The sequence below is a fragment of the Pteropus medius genome, unplaced genomic scaffold (assembly GCF_902729225.1).
Source record: "Pteropus medius unplaced genomic scaffold, Ma_sr-lr_union100, whole genome shotgun sequence".
In the NCBI taxonomy this organism is placed as follows: Eukaryota; Metazoa; Chordata; class Mammalia; order Chiroptera; family Pteropodidae; genus Pteropus; species Pteropus medius.
The window spans coordinates 49,056,375-49,070,856 of record NW_024349800.1 but is presented as its reverse complement, the minus strand read 5'-3'; the positions used below and the strand labels follow the sequence as shown (position 1 = coordinate 49,070,856).

The following is a 14,482-nucleotide window of genomic DNA, read 5'->3' as shown; positions in this document are numbered from 1 at the left end:
CCAGTTATTTACCATTTGAGTTGTTTCTTTGAAACTATGTTTTCCTGGCAGTTACTTAATTTTAAGAGAGACAATACAGCATAATACTGTTTCACTGGTAAGAACAAGGAAAGGAGCCTGTGGACAGGCTGCATTCCTTATGTAGCTGGGGAGTAGGACGTTTGGTTCACTCTGAAGATTTGGTGCCTGGGTCTTGAGATGGCGCTGATGTCGTCTAAAGATTGTCAGCTACAGAAGTGTGTAAATAAAGACTGTCTTGCACCTGGAATTTCCATGATTTCATGTATGCGTCATATTATGAAGCATTGTAACTGTATTTTCTAAGAGAGGAATTTCTGCTCCATTGGTCCCAGTGTTGTAGCCTGGCAGTTTTCAGGGAGCGTTGAAAAATAAGACTTGAAACTACCATTTTGCTTTTAGATGGTCATAACTTCTTGCCATTTCAGGTGTTTTATTTCTTTACTTTTTTTTTCACCTCACCTCATGTCACCTCTGATCCTATTTTTATTTCTTTGTTCTCTTGTCTACTCTTCCTTTTTATGAAAAGTTGAAATAAGCAGTATCCAAGTAATCTATACTCTGTTCGTATCATCTCCAGGGTGAAATAAAGGAAATGCGATGTTATTGCTCTTCTATGTAATTTGTGTTGGCCTTTTCTCTGCCTTGAGGTCAGGTGCTCTGTTTTCTACTTCCCATATAACTCCCCAGGTGTCCAATATGTGCATCTGTACATGGTGGGTTTTTAATAAATGTTCTTGACTGATTTACTGATGGTTCTCCGTAGCAAGAAAACAATGCCACATTTTATTAAAAAGAGGCTATAGAGTATTGAGCAAAGTGTTTGAAGAGATCTTTGAAGTTGAAGATAAAAGTTTGAGAAATTCTGAAATGTAAGAGTGTGAGATTCTGAAAGGTATTTAAATCTACTTCTTTGTTTTGAAAAATACTTTAATAATACTTTTACTACATGTAATATAGTATTCTCTCTCTTTCTAAAGAGATCCATCCTTTCACTTGAGGGTGTGATAATTTGGTATACATTGTTTATTTTAAAAGATTTTATTGAATATTCAAATACTTTTGGCTGCTTTAAAATTTTTAAAAATCAACTAAAATTTAAAAAAAATTCACTTTAAAAGGACTCATTTGGGGGAACATCTTGAAAAATAAAGATCTTTATTCATCTTATAAAAGTATTGTTTTTAAAAAGGGCTCATTGCTGAGTTCTTTTAAATGGAGAGCTCCCAAATTGCATTTTCACGATGATTTTATTTATAAAAACAAATGTGCTTATAACCATTGAATACTTTCTAATTTATTTAAGTTCAGATGATGGCGGGACAAATTTTTGCATCAGATTAAAAAAAACCCAGCAGCTTTATTGAGGTATAATTACATACTATGCAGTTCACTCATCGAAGTGTACAATTCAGTGGTTTTTAATGCATTCACAAAGTTGGGCAACCGTCAGCACTAATTCCAGAACATTTTTCATTACCACATAAAGAAACCTTATACTTATTAGCAGTCACTCTCCGTTTTCTCATTTCCCAGCCTCTGGCGACCATTAATCTGCTTTCTATCTCTATGGATTTATATATTCTGGACATTTCACATAAATGAAATTATACAATAATCATACAGCATATGGCCTTTGGTGTCTGGCTGTTTTCACGTATTATAAAATTTTCAAGGTTCCATGTATGAGTACTTTTGTTTAAAGCTGAATAATATTCCATTGTGTGTGTGTATAAAATAAAATAAAATGTGCTATTTTATTTTATATATAATAAAGTAAAATTATATATTACATATATATATATCTCACATTTTATTAATCCATTCTTCAGTTCATGGACATTGGGTTGTTTCTATTTTTTGTCTATTTTGAATAATGCTGCTATAAACATTCATGTGCAAGTTTTTGTGTGGACATATGTTTTTTTTTTTTTCTTTGATTATATACCTAGGAGTAGAATTGATGGGTGAGATAACTCGGTGTTTAACATCTTGAGCAACGTCCGTCCAAACTGTTTTTCAAAGTGGTGGCACCATTTTATATTCCTATCAGCAGTGTATGAGGGTTCTGGTTTCTCCACCTCTTCACCAGCATCTGCGATTATCTCTCATTTTGATTGTAGCCATCCTAGTGAGTATGAAATAGTATCTCATTGTGGTTTTGATTTTCATTACCTTAAGGATTAATGATATTACGCATCTTTCCATAATACTTATTGGCCATTTCTACATCATTTTTGGAGAAATGTCTATCTAAATCCTTTCCCCATTTTAAATTGGGTTCTTTGTCTTTTTCTTGTTGAGATATAAGTGTTCTTTATATATTCCATGTATAAGTCCTTTATCAGATATATGATTTGCTAAATCATGTATTTTCTGGCTTATCTTTTCACTTTCTAGATGGTGTCCTTTGAAGGATACAAGTTTTAAATTTTTATGAAGTCCAGTTTACCTAGTTTTTCTTTTTTGCTTGTGCTTTCAGTTTCATATCTAAGAAAACATTGCCTAGTTATAAAGGTTTACTCTTATGTTTTCCTCAGAGAGTTATGTAGTTTTTACTCTTAGATATTTGATCCATGTTGAGTAAATTTTTGTATATGGTGTGAGTCAGGGGACTGAACTTTATTCTCTTGCATGTGGATATCTGATTGTCCCATCACGAGTTGCTGAAAAGACTCTGTTTTAGTCTGTTTAGGCTGCTATAATAAAATGTTATATACATTTAATAGCTTAAACAACAAATGTTTATTGTTTATAATTCTAGAGGTTGGGAAGTCTGAGATCAAGATGCTGGCAGCATCAGTGTTTGGTGAGGGTCAGCTTCCTTGTTCCTAGATACTGTCTTTTTGTTATAACCTCACATGGAAGAAGGGGACAGCGGAGCTCTCTTGGATCTCTTTCATAAGGGCACTAATTGCATTCATGAGGGTTCTGCCCTTATGACCTAATCACTTACCAAAGCCCCACCTCCAAATACTATCACACTGGGGATTAGGTTTCTACATAGGAATTTTAAGTGGACACAGACATTCAGACTTTAGCAGACTCTTATTTTTAAATAGTGGTAAAATATACCTAACATAAAATTTACCATCTTAATAGTTTTTAAATGTACATTTCAGTAATGTTAAGTACGTTCACATTGTTGTGAAACCAATCTCTGTAACTTTTTCATCTTGCAAAACTGAAATTCCATACCCATGAAAGAACAGCTCCCCATTCTCCCCTTCCCCCCAGTTCTTGACAACCTCCAATCTTTTTTCTATCTCTATGAATTTGACTGTTCTAAGTACCTCATATAAGTGGACTCAGTATTTATCTTTGTTGTGACTGGCTTATTTCACTTACTATAATGTTTTCAAGGTTCATTCATGCTCCCTCCCTCCTTCCCCTCCCTCTCCCCTCTCCTCCCCTCTCCTCTCCTCTCCTCTCTTTAAAATAGTAGTCATCCTAATGGGTGTGATGTGATGAGGAGATGCTTTTTGCCCCATTGAATTGTCTTGGCACCTTGACAAAAATCAGTTAACTATGAATAATCATTTCCAGATCGAATTCTATTCCATTGATCAGTATGTCTCTCCTTATGCTAGTACCACACTGTGGCTTTGGAATAAGTTTTGAAATTGGGAAGTTTGAGTCTTCCAACTTTGCTTTTTTAAAATTGCTTTTTGGACATTCTGGATCCCTTGCATTTCCCAATGACTTTTAGGATTGGCTTGTCAATTTCTGCACAAAAGGTCAAGCAGAAATTATGATAGGGATTGTATAAAATCCCTATCATAATTTAGTCAGTACTGCCATCTTAACAATATTAAGTCTTCTGATCCACAAATACAAGATGTTTTCCCATTTATATAGGCCGCTTTTAATGACTTTAACAATGTTTTGTAGTTTTTAGTGTACAAGTCTTACATTTCTTTTTTTAGGTTTATTCCTAAGTATTTTATTCTTGTTGATGCTGTTGTAAATAAAATTGTTTTCTTAATTTCACTTTTTGATTGTTAATTGGTAGTGTATAGAAATGCAATTGATTTTATATAGTTATCTTGTATCTTGCAACCTTGCTGAACTTAGTTCTCATAGTTTTTTTTTCCTGGATGCTATATCCAATTTAGATGCTATTCATTTCTTTTTCTTGCCTAAACACCCTGGCTAAAACCACCAGTACAATGTTTAATAGAATTGGCAAGAGTGAATATCCTTGGATCATATTTTTAATGTTTAGTGGTTTGAAAAATATGTATTACTGACAATGCTCCTTTGAGAACTTGAAAATCCAGCTTTGTGTCTCCAGTGATAACAAAAATAAAATTTCTTCTATTGGAATTTAGCATGCTATTTATTTTTTGAGCATCAAGGCACAATAGATTCTAGCTTGACTTTTTCCCCAAAACTTTAATGCCTTTGCTCTATTAACTTTATGAAATTTTTTTCTTAAAGTCACTAAAGTAAGCCAACTGTAGGACTTTTTAAAAAAAACATATCTGTAATGTACATATCCTCCTAAGGAATTGTGTGTGCTGGGTATAGTTGAATAAGAATGAGTAATAAGGGCATTCATGTTGTCTCTACTAATTCTTCTTAGTCTTGGCTTGGATTAATGCTTATGGTTGGCAGATTTAAAGAGATATTGTAATTTGTAATAGATACAGTTGAAAACCAGAGATAGTAGTAGTGGATAGGGTGAAGGAAAGCGAGTAATTGTACTATTGATAATTTAATTCTACACCCAACTTCTGAAGGGTATATTCTTACTCAAATTTATTCCCTATAGAAAGTGGCAGAAGTAAAAACTCTTCCATACTTTATTTTTTCCTGTAGATTTTGTCAGTATTTAGATATTCAAATTAGAGATAGCATTTCTTTCATGTATTGAGCATTTCTTGAATCTGTTCTACATGTATTGTATTTTGCCCTCTTGGAGACATGAACTATATATAAGAGTATGTATGCTTATTCTCTGAATGCTTCTAAGATACTTAGGAAGATGTAGTATATGTATTTACCTTGTGTTTCTGTGTATATGTCTTGTCTCTCTCACTATCCTTGAGGATAACCATCTTTGTACTGACACAGTGTGTATCACGGTGCCTCATAGATAGCATGTGTTTATTATGAATTTTAAAAATTAATGGAACAATAAAAACAGGACTATATATAATTCAATACTCAAATGAGTGGCATAACCAATTGTTGAATTTCAGAATTATCAGTGTGTGCTGGATTTATTAGAGAAGTCTTCATGCAAGAGAAAGTTAAGTGTGTTCATAAAGGATGGATAAGAACTGAGGAAGGGGAAAGAGCATTTCAACTATGTGTTATAGTATTCGGAGGTCAGCAAGCAGATAAATATTGACTGGAATAGAGGATAGGTATAGGCTTACAGAGAGAGAAAGGTGGATAAATAAATAGGAAGCATATCTTCAAGGCCTTAAATGACAATTTGGAAAGTTTGCCCTTACTCCATTTAACGTTAGAGGATCATTGAAGTTTTTTGCGCTAGGAAGTTTTGAGACAAAGCAGTACTTTAAGAAGACTTACTTTGTGAAAGTATGTATTATGGGATGGAGACAAACTGATATTAGACCAGTTAAGAGGGTATGGTAATTATTTAACTTTTCTAGTCTTAACAACTCTTTAAGAGCAGAATGCTTTGTTAAGGGAGCTAGTGAATGAGACTAGAATGGAATAGAGTGATAGAAGAACTTACAACACAAATTTGCTAAGGAGACTTTGTAATTCGTCTTCTATTTCGAAATAACACCAGTGATAACAGCAGTAGTAGTCCTGTATCACTTACTGAGTGCTTACTATATACCAGACACCATGCTAGACATGTGGCCTCTTTTTGTCTGCACAACAAATCTGTGATGTCAGTACCATTATATCCCCCTTTTACTGATGAGGAAATTGAAGTTTAAAGAAGTTAAAACTTGTTCAAGATGACTCAAGCTAATAAGTAGTTAGGAGACTTTGTGGATACAAACCTGACTTTTTTGACCCCAAGCCAAATGTTCTGTCCATTTTACCAAAGATTTGTATGTTTAATTTCTTCAAGGCAAGGACTTTCCAGAATGAGTCATTGGTAAAGGCCTATTAATTAGTAGACAGTGATTGGAGAGTAACATTTTCTATAAAACATATCTGCATATATTTTGTATGTTGCAGCTTATACTTTCCTACTTTGGTATTTATATTTATAGTGTGTCATGAGATTACATTTTTTTTGATTGCATGTTGTGGATGTTCATTTAAAAGAAGATATCAGACCTTTTGTTTGAAGAATTAATCATTCAGAAAGTGCTTTTCAAATTTGTTAAACTAATATAAACTTCTATTAGAAGTTTTTCCGATGCATTCCTCAGAGCATTCATACATTAGCAAGGATATAAGAAGGGCCTGACATTTTCTTGTATTTCAGGGGATATCATTTTCAATGCCCAATACCCAGAGCTGCCCCCCGATTTTATCTTTGGAGAAGATGCTGAATTCCTTCCAGACCCCTCGGCTCTGCATGTGAGTAACTGTAGGCTTGTTCGGATGTTCTTTGTCGGTAGAAAGAAAATAAAATTGCCTTTTCCTGTGAAATAAGTACAGATCTCTGTGTCCTAAAATAGTTTAAATAAGAGATTTTTTTTTTCATTGCAGATTTACTATCAGACTATTTTGAATTAATGAAATTCTCTAGCATATTGGTTGAAATATTTTTATTTCAGCTTAAGGAGATATGTTGGAAACATTTTCTTTGTCTTAACTCATTATTTCATGCCTGCAATCAATTTTCTAATGTTTACTAACACTTCATCACAGGGCTTGTTAGAGGAGAGTTTCTTGGCTCTTTCAAAGGGCTTTTTTGTATATAAGTGAAAGTGGCAAATTTGGACTTGTGTCCATAGTATCTCAGTATTAGTATCAAAAGGGTAAAGACCAGATTAAGTGTTCTTTATTAAGCAAGACCAAAAACTTTTCAGTTGAAGGAAAATGTCTCTGGAATTACGGTGGGGAAAGGGGTGGTGGTACTTGTCAGAGTGCATGCGGTTTATATAAAAATTATGTGTTTTGCATGGCTGGTGAGGAAAGACATGTGCCATTTTGTTTAAAAAGTCTGACCAGACAAACGTCTCTTTCTTTCCCTTTCCAAGTTCAGTTTTGCTGTGATGCCTATACAATACAAGGTTTTATTGTTTAAAATGATGTTCTTAGTTTTGTTTTTTTGGAAATTTTTTTATCTCATTAAAGTTTTATAATTTAAAGTTTTGAGGACTCACTTTAAAATCTTGCCCCTCTCTTTTTTTTAAAAAGGGAAGTATTAAATAGGAAATATTAACCCAAACCTAAGAATTATCTTAAATTTTAGAACATAGCTATAAAAAATATGGTTGGCAACAGTAGGGTGGGTTTGGTTGCCAAATTATAGTAATTACACATAAACTGTTACTTTGGCTGATTTTTAAAAAAGAACTGTAGTTTAAGTATGTTCCCTTTAGATGCTATGTGTTATATATTCATCCCATATTAAAGCTGAAAGGCTTACCTGGAGAAAATGATGCAGAAGTTTTCCTACAGACCTCTTGTGTATTGAATCTGCTCAGTGGAGGGTAGATATGTTGACTGCCAAAGATGTATTACAGGCCAGGTTCTCCAGAAATTTAAAGAAGGTTGTCAGAAAAGGCTTCGTAGTGGAGGTGAGACTTGTGCTTATTCTTGAAGAAAGGAACAAAAGTGGAGAGTATGGACAGAGAGTATTTCAAGTGTGAGGAATGACGTAAACAAATTTCAAGAAGTTATGATATGTATAATATATTGTAGAGGAGGTGCTGACAGGTTGCTGAAATGTAAGTTAACATAGTGAAGGGCTAGAAAAGGTTAGGAAGATAAGTTGGGAAAGATTATGGAGTGCCTTAAATGCCAGATTAAGAGCCATTGAAGGAGATGGTAATTGGAGAATCATCTAATAGCAAGGTGGTCAGTATAATGGACTAAGGAGAGATTGAGGACCAGAATCGAGGACCGTTGCAAAAATCCAAGAGGGAGGACAAGGGGCTTTGAGCTAGGATGATGTAAGAAGAAATACCAGAATGGAAAGGGTCAGAAATATATGTTTACAACTTCTTATTTTGGAATTGCCTTTAAAATTTGCAGTCTTTAATATTGACAAGTATTGTAAAAGTATAGAAAGTGTAGAATTTAAAAGGTAGAAAGGACCTTAAGGTTTATATTATTTCATTTTCTTATTTTAGTATTGAGGATATTGACCTAGATTTATTTATATAATCATCTCAGAGTTGATATTATAACTTCACTCCTCTGATATTTTCCTAAGTGAAGTTATCACAAATGTTTTGAGAAAATGTACATGTGTGTGTGTGTGTGTGTGTGCGCGCGCGCACGTGTGTGTGTATGTATGTGTGCGTGGAATATATATATATATGTGTATGCATATATATATACACATACATATATATATATATTCCACGCACACATACACTGGGTAGAATATATATATATATATATATACACACATATATATATATCTGTATATATATATGTGTGTATATATATATTCCAAATATTAAAGCACCATATCAGAAAGAAAGATTACAAATCTAGGAGAACACCTTTTCTTTACTAGCTGTAGTAAATCTAAGGCTACCCAGTGCTTCTTTATGGACCGTGGGCTGGGCAAGCCTAGATGAGCAACCATGGTGCACCCTCCACTAGCTGGGCGAGGTCCACATAGTCCTGGAGGATGTCCTTGACGTTCATTATCATCCAGCTAAAACACTAGGACAGGCTTGATCCTCAGCATACATTTCTCTGAACACTGCATGCCTCTGAAGGAGTTTTCACTCTATTATTAACAGGCTTAGTTCTTAGGTTCAGTTCAGACTTTTTTCCTTCCCTCTTGAAGTACAAGAGCACAGTCACTAATAACCTGATTAGTCTGTACTGTATATGGTTTTGAATGAATGAGGATTACATATTTCATCACCTATGGAATGGAAAACAGAATGCCTACACTTCTTGGATTTTTCCACTGAAGTATTTATTGCAGAAGGGAATGAATATGCATTCTTAGACTCTGGGAGTATAGTCCAAAGTAGTTCCTGTGGCAAATATGGAATTTCCTTGAAGTTTCTGGGTTCTGTCTTAAAAATTCATAAAAAATTTACATTTAATTTTATAATATACTTGTTTTTTTTTAATATAAAATATATTAAATTAAGAAGAAATGGACTCTCCAATGAGTCCTAGCTTGAGAAATATAGTTTTAGAGAATATATGTGATCTTTTATGTATTAATTTATTTAAATCTGTTCCTCCCCCCTCCCCCCCTCCAAAAAAAAAAAGATTTCAAGTAGCTTAAATAAAGGATACACATAAGGTTAAAAAAATATGTGAGGTACTCTAATCCACGGATCCCTAACCCCTGGGCCATGAACCGGTACTGGTCTGTGGCCTGTTTGGAACTGGGCTGCACAGCAGCAGGTGAGTAGTGGGTGAGCTAGTGAAGCTTCATCTGTATTTGCAGCCGCTCCCCAGTACTAGCATCACAGCCTCAGCTTCACTTCAGATCATCAGGCGTTATAGGTGTCTCATAGATACCAGAGAATCATAAAATCATTGAGTTAGGATCTTAGTGGTCCAGTGATTTCACTTCTGGCTATGTATTTGAACAATTTAGGGAGCCTGTTAAATGTACAGATTCCTGGACCCCAGTAGACATACTGAGTTAGATGCTTTAGAGAGCCGAGGAGTGATTAAATTTCGTGGGTGATTTTTATGTATTAGTCTGTGAACTGCTACTGGGAACCACTAATTGAATCCATCTTTTACAGTAATATTTCCAATGGAAGTCCATTTGCCTTTACTTAATGTTATTTCCAGTGAGGTATCATTTTCCATTTTGGAGGACAGCTCTAATTATTTTAATAACAGCTTTATTGAGACGTAATTTATATGCCATACAATTTACCCATTTAAAGTGTGTAATTCAGTGGTTTTCAGTATATTCACTGAGTTTTGCTATCATCACCAGTCAAATTTAGAACATTGTCATCACCCCTAAAAGAAACCCCAAACCCATTCACAGAAGCTTCTCTATCCTTTCTACCTCCGACTTGTTCACTCTAGGCAATAACTATGTTCTATTTACATGGATTTGCTTATTCTGGACATTTCTTATAAATGGAATCGTACAACACATAGTCCTTTGTGACTGACTTCCTTCATTTAGCATACTGTTTTCAATGCAGCATGTATCATTACTTTTTTTTAATTGCCAAATAATATTCCATTGTATATATATATACCACAATTTGTTATCCATTGTCAGTTGGACATTTGTTTTTTCTCACATTTTAGCTATTATAAATATTGGTGTTGTGTGGACATATTTTTGTTTCTCTTAGATATATCCCTAGGAGTGGAATTACAGGGTCAAAAGGTAACTCTATGTTTAATTTTTTGAGAAATTTCTAAAGTGGCTGTACCATTTTACATACCCACCAGTAGTATAGAAGTGTTCCAATTTCTCCACATCCTCACCAACACTTGTTATTATCTGTCTTTATGATTATAGCCATCCTAGTGGGTATGAAGTGGTAGCTCATTATGGTCTGGTTTGCATTTCCCTGATGGCTGTGCATCATAATGATGTTTTGCATCTCTTCATGTGTTTATTGTCCATTTTTATATCTTCTGTAGAGAAATGTCAATTCACGTCCTTTGCCCATTTTAAAATTGGGTTATTTGTCTTTTTATTGTTGAGGTATAAGAGAGAGGTTTTTATATATTCTGGGTATAAGTCCTTTGTTTGATATGTGACTGGCCAAAATTTTCTCCCATTCTGTGGATTATCTTTTCACTTTCTAGATAGTATCGTTTGAAGGACAAAAGTTTTACATTTTTTTTATGAAGTCATAGCCAAGGTTATGAAAACTTACTCTTATGTTTCTTTTTGCAGAGTTTTATAGTTTTTGCTCTTACGTTTAGATCTTTGATCCATTTTAGTTAATTTTTGTATATGGTGTGAGGTAGGGGCCTTGCTTCATTGTTTTATAAGTAGAGATCAGGATGACCCTGCACAATTTATCAGAAAGTCTATATTTTCCTTATTGTCTTTGCATTCTTGTTGAAATTCAATTGATTATAAATATGAGTGTTTATTCCTGGACTCTTAATTCTATTACACTGATCTATATTTTAGCCCTCTGCCAGTACCACACTGTCTTCATTGCTATGACTTTGTAATAAGTTTTGAAATTGGCAAGTATGAATTTTCCAACTTTATTGTTCTTTGCCAAGATTGCTTTGATGATTATGAGTCCTTCACATTTTAATATTAGTTTTAGGATCAGTTTGTTAATTTCTGCAAAGAATCCAGTTGGGATTTTGATAAGGATTGTGTTGAATCTGTAGGCTAAGCTAGAGATTATTGCCATTTTCACAATATTAAATCTTTCAATCCAGGAACATGAAATATCTTTTGATTTTTTTTTAGTTCTTCTTTAATATCTTTCAATAATGATTTGTAATTTTCAAAGTAAAAGTTTTGCATTTCTTTTGTTAGATTTGTTCCTAAATAGTTTGTTCTTTTTGATGCTATTGTAAATGGAATTACATGTTAACTTCGGTTACAGTTTCACATTGTTGCTGTATAGAAATATAATTGATTTTTGAATATGGATCTTATATCCTGCAACCTTACAGGTCTAACTTTTACTATAAAGTTTTTATTTCTTCTGAGCAAAAATCTCTTTACAGACTTCTGTTCTTTATCTTTTTATACTTTGAGGTAAATCAATTTTTTGCAGAAGCTGGATGATGACAGATATTGGGATGTGATTATAAAATAGTGACATTGCTTTCTTTTGATCTCATAAATTGAACTTAAAGTATTTCCTTAGAAATGGAAGGAGTATGGCAATAAGCGTATAGATTTCTGAGATCTACTTTTAAAGTCAGTATTCATACATTCGAGTTGATTTGTTAAAAATTTGCTCATTGCTCTACATTATATATGCTAATTCATTCACTGAAGCATTTAGGTCAACATTAATTGAATGTTATAACCTAGTGCCTAGACAATGGATGTAAAGCCTGAGTTTTACTCGAAGTGTATTCCCTGGCTAGTAGGAGAGACAGACATATAACTTTAATTAATAGTGTAAGAAGATCATGTGACTGGAACACTGTACGTAGCAGAGGGAGCAGTTAATTTGGTTTGGGGGAAGTTGTGGGAAGTTTTTTTTTCCCAACAATAATACAATAATCATCCAGATAAACTGTGTCTAGAAGTATTTTTCAGTGACATTTAGAAGAGTTGATTCTTGATTCGAGTGGTTATTTGTAGAGCTTTTTTCTGTTTGCATTTTTTCTCTGAGCCTCACATCCTAAGCATTTGCTGATTAAAGGGCTGTCCTTGCAGTGTAGGTTAGTCTGTCACTGGCTATACTTTTACTATGTTCTGTCCTATGTGTTTGCCATACTGTATCATGTGTCAAATTATGAAGAAGGTGCTGACATATTGGTGCCTTCTTTTACTAACAAAATAGCATAAAAGTCAAAAAAGTCAAATTGAGAGAAATCCTATCTGTCGGTATTTATTGATTGTGCACCATGCGTCCAACAGTGTGTGCTACGGAACTTGACCTCAAGGAGGCTAAATTTTGGGGAGACATAGATCCATGAAAACAAATAGACATAAAGTAGTATTTAAGTGAATGTTGGACTAATTGATACAGAAGAGTGGTATGGGATAATTACATAGTGTTTTCACATATACTATATAATGTGAGAAGAGAGAATGATTAATAAATTAAGACAGAGGCTCTATTATAATGTAAAAGGAAAATTGTTATAGGTCGGAACTGTGAGATTAAAATCGAGAAGTTCGAAGTTGGGCTGAACCCTAAGTGATGGATATGCTGTAGCTGTTATGCTATAGTTATCACTTATTTGCTTCTCTGACTTTGTCTCTTTCCATTCTGTTCCTTGCTCACTGCTCTCTAGCCACACAGGCCTCCTTGCTCTTCATCAAACACTGAACGCACACTCTCACCTTAGGACCTTTTATTTGCTGTTCGCCATTTTCACTCAACTTCTGCCTCTCTTCCCCAGTTTTCTGAATGGCTTGCTCCTCTCCTGTCTTCAGATGTCATTATATCAGAGAGACCTATACAAAATTGTAGTAACAGCCTTCACATTACTCTTATTTTTATCATGCTTTTTCTTCATTACACTTATCACCATTTGATACATTTTTGGTTCCTTATTTGTTTGGTATCTGTCTCTGCTACGGTTACCAACTGCCTGGGGCTGAGAGGTTACTTACGATATAGTGACTTCAGTACTAAGACAGGACAGTTTCAGGCAAACTGGGATGCCGGTCAGTCTTGTTTCTTCATTGGAATGGAAGCTTCATGAGAGAATTGAATTCGTTTTGTATCCTAGTACCCAGAAGAGTGCCTGGTGCGTAGAGGTGTATGACACACATCACTAGATGAACAGGTTGCCCGTAAGGTTCTCTGTACCTTGAGGGTCTTGTTGGTTTCTGAAACTAGAAAATATGTTTTAGATGAAAATTTCAAAATAGGAGAAAATGATTCAGTTTTAGAGAAATTTGGGTGTTAAAAATCAGTTAACAGACTTTTGAGGCAGTGTGATTTTCAGCTTTGCTTTTGTAACACCCTGTGGTATGTTCAGCTACCTCAGAGGATATTGTGAAATTCTTTCCCCTGAAAATAATAATGATAATTCACTTTAATTTAAAATAAAATTGCATAAAGGAGGAAGGGTGGATCGTGAATTTAAATGAGAAGAACATGTTGTAATCATAGCAGAATTGGAAACCACTTCCATCTGACTTCCTAGTTTGGAGAAGGTGAGGGCAGTTTTGTGTTTGCGGCAGTCATCTTCAGGGTAGGGAACCTGCTGCTGCTGCGGATGGTACCCACTGGCTGTATAATTCTTTCCCCGACTCTGTTCTGTTTGTGTGGGATGTAAGTATCACAAGAAATATTGTACTAATATCTTGTCACTTCTCTTCTCCTGCTCTTCACCGTGCTGCCTACAAAAAGACATCCTATGAATGTGTCCTTGCAAAAATAGTGCTCTTCCCCTGTGTACATGAAATAGATGCAAAGACTGCACTAAGCTGACATGGACTGCATGGCCCACTATTGAAAAATGCTGTCCAGATGTGTGGTGCTCATATTCCTAGCCACTTCCATATGCTGTGGCCTACAACATCTTTTAAATAGAATGCTGTGTCGTTTTTCAAATATCTGCTTCATGCCTCATTTGAGACCTATAAAAGATGTATCTTTAGCCTTTAAGCTGGACGTAGTGCTCAAGACAGATAAGTGCCCAGAACCGCAGCCTCGGACGAGACGTGCAGGGTCAGAGGTACGCGTACAGGGTGCTGCGGGCTGAATAGGAGGAGCAGTCTGCCAGATCCACG

The 14,482-nt window shown here is 34.7% G+C and overlaps 1 protein-coding gene across 7 annotated transcripts in view; it reads left to right on the top strand.

The window, feature by feature from the left end:
* Positions 1-14,482, top strand: part of BABAM2 (BRISC and BRCA1 A complex member 2) — a 343,218-nt gene that overhangs the window by 63,082 nt on the left and 265,654 nt on the right. For 6 of the 7 annotated variants that reach the window (XM_039887509.1, XM_039887506.1, XM_039887507.1 and 3 more), the window contains one exon: positions 6,440-6,534. The exons of the other annotated variant lie outside the window; for it this stretch is intronic. In XM_039887509.1, coding sequence (XP_039743443.1) covers positions 6,440-6,534 — 95 coding nt within the window. The remainder of the gene's footprint in view (positions 1-6,439; positions 6,535-14,482) is intronic. 7 annotated transcript variants of the gene reach the window in all.